This window comes from Dipodomys ordii, unplaced genomic scaffold (assembly GCF_000151885.1).
Source record: "Dipodomys ordii isolate 6190 unplaced genomic scaffold, Dord_2.0 Scaffold330, whole genome shotgun sequence".
Taxonomy (NCBI): Eukaryota; Metazoa; Chordata; class Mammalia; order Rodentia; family Heteromyidae; genus Dipodomys; species Dipodomys ordii.
The window spans coordinates 28,600-32,244 of record NW_012267546.1 but is presented as its reverse complement, the minus strand read 5'-3'; the positions used below and the strand labels follow the sequence as shown (position 1 = coordinate 32,244).

At 49.1% G+C, this 3,645-nt stretch overlaps 1 gene segment (V, D, J or C); it reads left to right on the top strand.

Moving 5' to 3' along the window:
• Positions 1–2,790: 2,790 nt before the first annotated feature.
• LOC106001603 lies at positions 2,791–3,253 on the top strand. The segment is given in 2 exon segments: positions 2,791–2,889; positions 2,994–3,253. Coding segments are annotated over 2 exon segments (306 nt in total).
• Positions 3,254–3,645: the final 392 nt, after the last annotated feature.

Below are 3,645 nucleotides of genomic sequence, written 5' to 3'. Positions count from 1 at the left end.
GGTCACTCAGTCCTGACTTGATGGGAATGAAGATTTCTATGCTGGTGTAAGCTAATTTCACACTGGGCTTTCTGGCACCTTGGGCTAGAGAAGACTCAATTACTGCTTACTTTGGCTTGTTAAGATAAAGAGGTCATTATCACTGGAGTGTAATTAGACCACGTGGTTGGTGCTTGTAACTTTAAGGACATTGTGACCTCACTCTCTGAGGTAGCCCTGCACCCGACTCAATAAATACCATATAAAATGGCCCCAGGACACCTGAATCTGGTGGAAGGCTTCAGGCCCCAGGCACCCCAGACCTGATTCCAGACCTGTGTCCATTACTGTCCAGTCCCCAGGCACTGCATATTGCAACATGTGTGGACATAAATGACCACTCTGGATTGAACATTCCAGAACCCAGACAAAATCAGTAACAATTTCAGTACTTAGAAATGGTAAATGCTTGAGAATATAACTGTGTTTAACAGGATTTAAATAGTATACAACAGGTACATGCAGTAAACCTGACAGGCTGCCCACTCTGTTTAGTGTCAGTTCAAATAACAGATCAGGAAGAGCATCAGGAAAGTTAAGGCTCACCTTGTGGAGGGGTTGCTGGTGTCTAGGCCCTGCTCAGGAGAGGGCTCAGCCCACATGCTCCAGATGACCGAGCACCCGTGAGGGTCGGGTTCTGGGAAGGAGGGAGGGAGGGCGATGGTGCCCTGCTCCTGCTGAGATGGTGACGTTTGGTGTCCTTCTCACCACTTTGCTAAAAGTTCTCAAGGTCGGAAAGTTTTGTAATTATTTCTACTTCCGTGACATAACATTGACAATTCAAACGATGCACATTCACACTTAGAGTGCAACGTGACAATGCACACAAATGCTGTGGAACCATTGTCAACGCAGAGCTAAGGATCGTACAGCACACACAGGTTCCATTCTTTGACAGTGAGGAAGCTTGTGGTCTGCTGACTTACACATTTTCACAAATACAGACCACACAGGTGTCAAAAGCCCTCCTTTGTCTTTCTGTGCTGCATTACCACACTTCACGTGAACTCCCCAGAGTCATCTATGTTGTCACAAATCCAGGACTTCCTCCTTCCATGGATGAACAATCTCCTGTTTTGCAAAGACACCACATTTCCTTTCTCCATTCCTTCTCTCATGGACACCTGGGTTAATCTCTTGGCTTGCTAATGTAAACAATGCCACAGCAACTGAAGATAAGAAACAAATGTGCCACTGGACATTACTGGAGTTTGGAATCGATGGCATTTCTGTGTTTTTGTGCTCATGGACCGTGGTATAACTTCCAGTCACGTTCTTATTTACATTCTAACTCTCAGCCTGCTGGCTTTACATGACCCAGCTTGGCCCCCAACACTCAGTATCTCTCATGTGTTTATAGCATTTTTATTGTGCACTTTTGCACAAACAGGAACCTTGCACTATCCCTCTGCTTTCTCACTCAAGGCTGGTTCTCTCCCATTTGAGTCAGGCATCAATTTTCTTTTCCCTTTTGTATCCATGACTAGGACTCAAAGTCAGAACCTGATGCTTTCTCTCATTGACTAACCACCTAGAAACTGAGCCATGCCCCCAACACCAGGGTTGATGATTTTCTTTCGTTTCCTTCATTTCAGGGTTTTTGCTAGTTAACAGGTCCTCAGCCCATGTGTCCCACAGCAGAGCTGGCAGTCCCTCTGTGAGCACACCTGATCTCACCTGCTGACAGCTCAGCTCTCTTCCCCAGCAGGAGAGCTGCACACAGGTCAGAGCTCAGTGCCACAGTTTCTCCCCCCTGACGGCTTCTCTGCCATGTCCTGGGTCCCTAGGAACTCCCTGTCGCTGCTCCTTTCCTCTCTTCCTCAGAATCTGCTCAGCTTGTGTCAGTGGATTCTTGTTCATGGACAAAAGTGTTGTTCACCTTCAACTCACCATCTTGTCCAGCACTAGGAATCACTGTAACCAAAAGACTGATGCAAGGAAACTATTAAAGGGTTAATAATACAATTTGGAGAAGACACTAGTCACTTGTTGATAGTTACCAAATGGTCATTTACCTATGTTTTGTTATGAGTGTGACTCACTGAGGTTATTACAAGTTCACAATACACATGATTTCGTCCCAAATACACAATACATATGAATGAGAAAAATAGATTGTAACAAATGATACACCAGAGCCAACTATCAAGCCTCTGCCTGAACTCTGGCCATCCTGGTTGGTGGTCAGAATGAAGTAAAATGCGGCAAGGCCACACCTGATCTCGGCTCAGGAAGGAGGCTCTGCAGAGCTCACAGATGAGCTCCATTCTCCTGGAACACACCAGAGACTGTGGGCCCTCCTTGGCTGTGCAGGCCCAGACCAGGCATGGAGGTCATACCACGGGAGATACTGCCAGTGTGGAAACAATTCACCATTGTTTTACACTCTTGCGTGTGCACAAGGAGGTCACACGCGTGCTGTACTTTGTGTTCTGTGTGATCATAAATGCTGACAGAACGATCACCAGGCACAATGGCAGAGTGAGAGGACATGTGTGTCCCTCTGCACCCCAGACAGCTCTCAATGTTCTCACACTCTGCCTCAGGCTCCCAAGGAGCTGCAGGTACAGTGTGAACCACTGCACATGGTCAGTGCATCATGATGTCTCCAAGGTGACCATTGTTACCAAACTCCTCCAGCACAGTCACCTCTGCTCTGGGAGCCCAATCTCTAGACTCCCCCCAGAGCTGCTTTATAGCAGAGGACATGCAAATAGGATGTGCCTCTGCCCATGAAAACCAGCCCAGCCCTGACCTGAGCTCTGTGAGCTGATTCCACCAGTGACTGAGCACAGACCACCACCATGGAGCTGGGGCTGCGCTGGGTTCTCCTTGTTGCTCTGTTGAAAGGTGATGTATGAGGAGCAAGGGATACTGAGTGTGCAAATGGACACGAGTGGGAGGAACCGTGGATGTGTGTGACCATTGCTGACCAGGATTCTCTGTGTTTGCAGGTGTGCAGTGTGAGGTGCAGGTGGTGGAGTCTGGCGGAGGCTTGGTGCAGCCTGGGGGGTCCCTGAGACTCTCCTGTGCAGTCTCTGGATTCACCTTCAGTAATTCCTGGATGAGCTGGATCCGCCAGGCTCCAGGGAAGGAACTGGACTGGGTAGAAGAAATTAATACAGATGGTGGTAGCACATGGTACGCAGACCCTGTGAAGGGCCAGTTCACCTTCTCCAGAGACAACAGTAAAACACGCTGTACCTGCAAATGAGCAGCCTGAGAACCGTGAATACAGCCCTGTATTACTGTGCAAGGTACAGTGAGAGGAGCCAGTGGGCGCCCAGACACACAGGTGCAGCAGACTAGGACAGCAGGCGCTGAGTCGCGTCAGCTGCAGGTGTGGTGAGGAGGTGGCCCTGGGGTCTGTAGATGACAAGGTTGGATGGGATTCTCAGGCACAGTTCTGGATCTGGTCACTGCTTGATCCTAGAAGGACTCCTGTGTTTCTAATTGTCTCTGTGTTGTCCACACCTGTCCTTCACACTAAGTCCCCTGCAGACATGGACTGTATGCAGTCTCTAGACCCCAGGCCCAGTACCGGGACCTGGAGGTCAATGAGGCTGTGGCCCTGGCTCCTGCATGCCTGGGAAGAACTCACTGGTG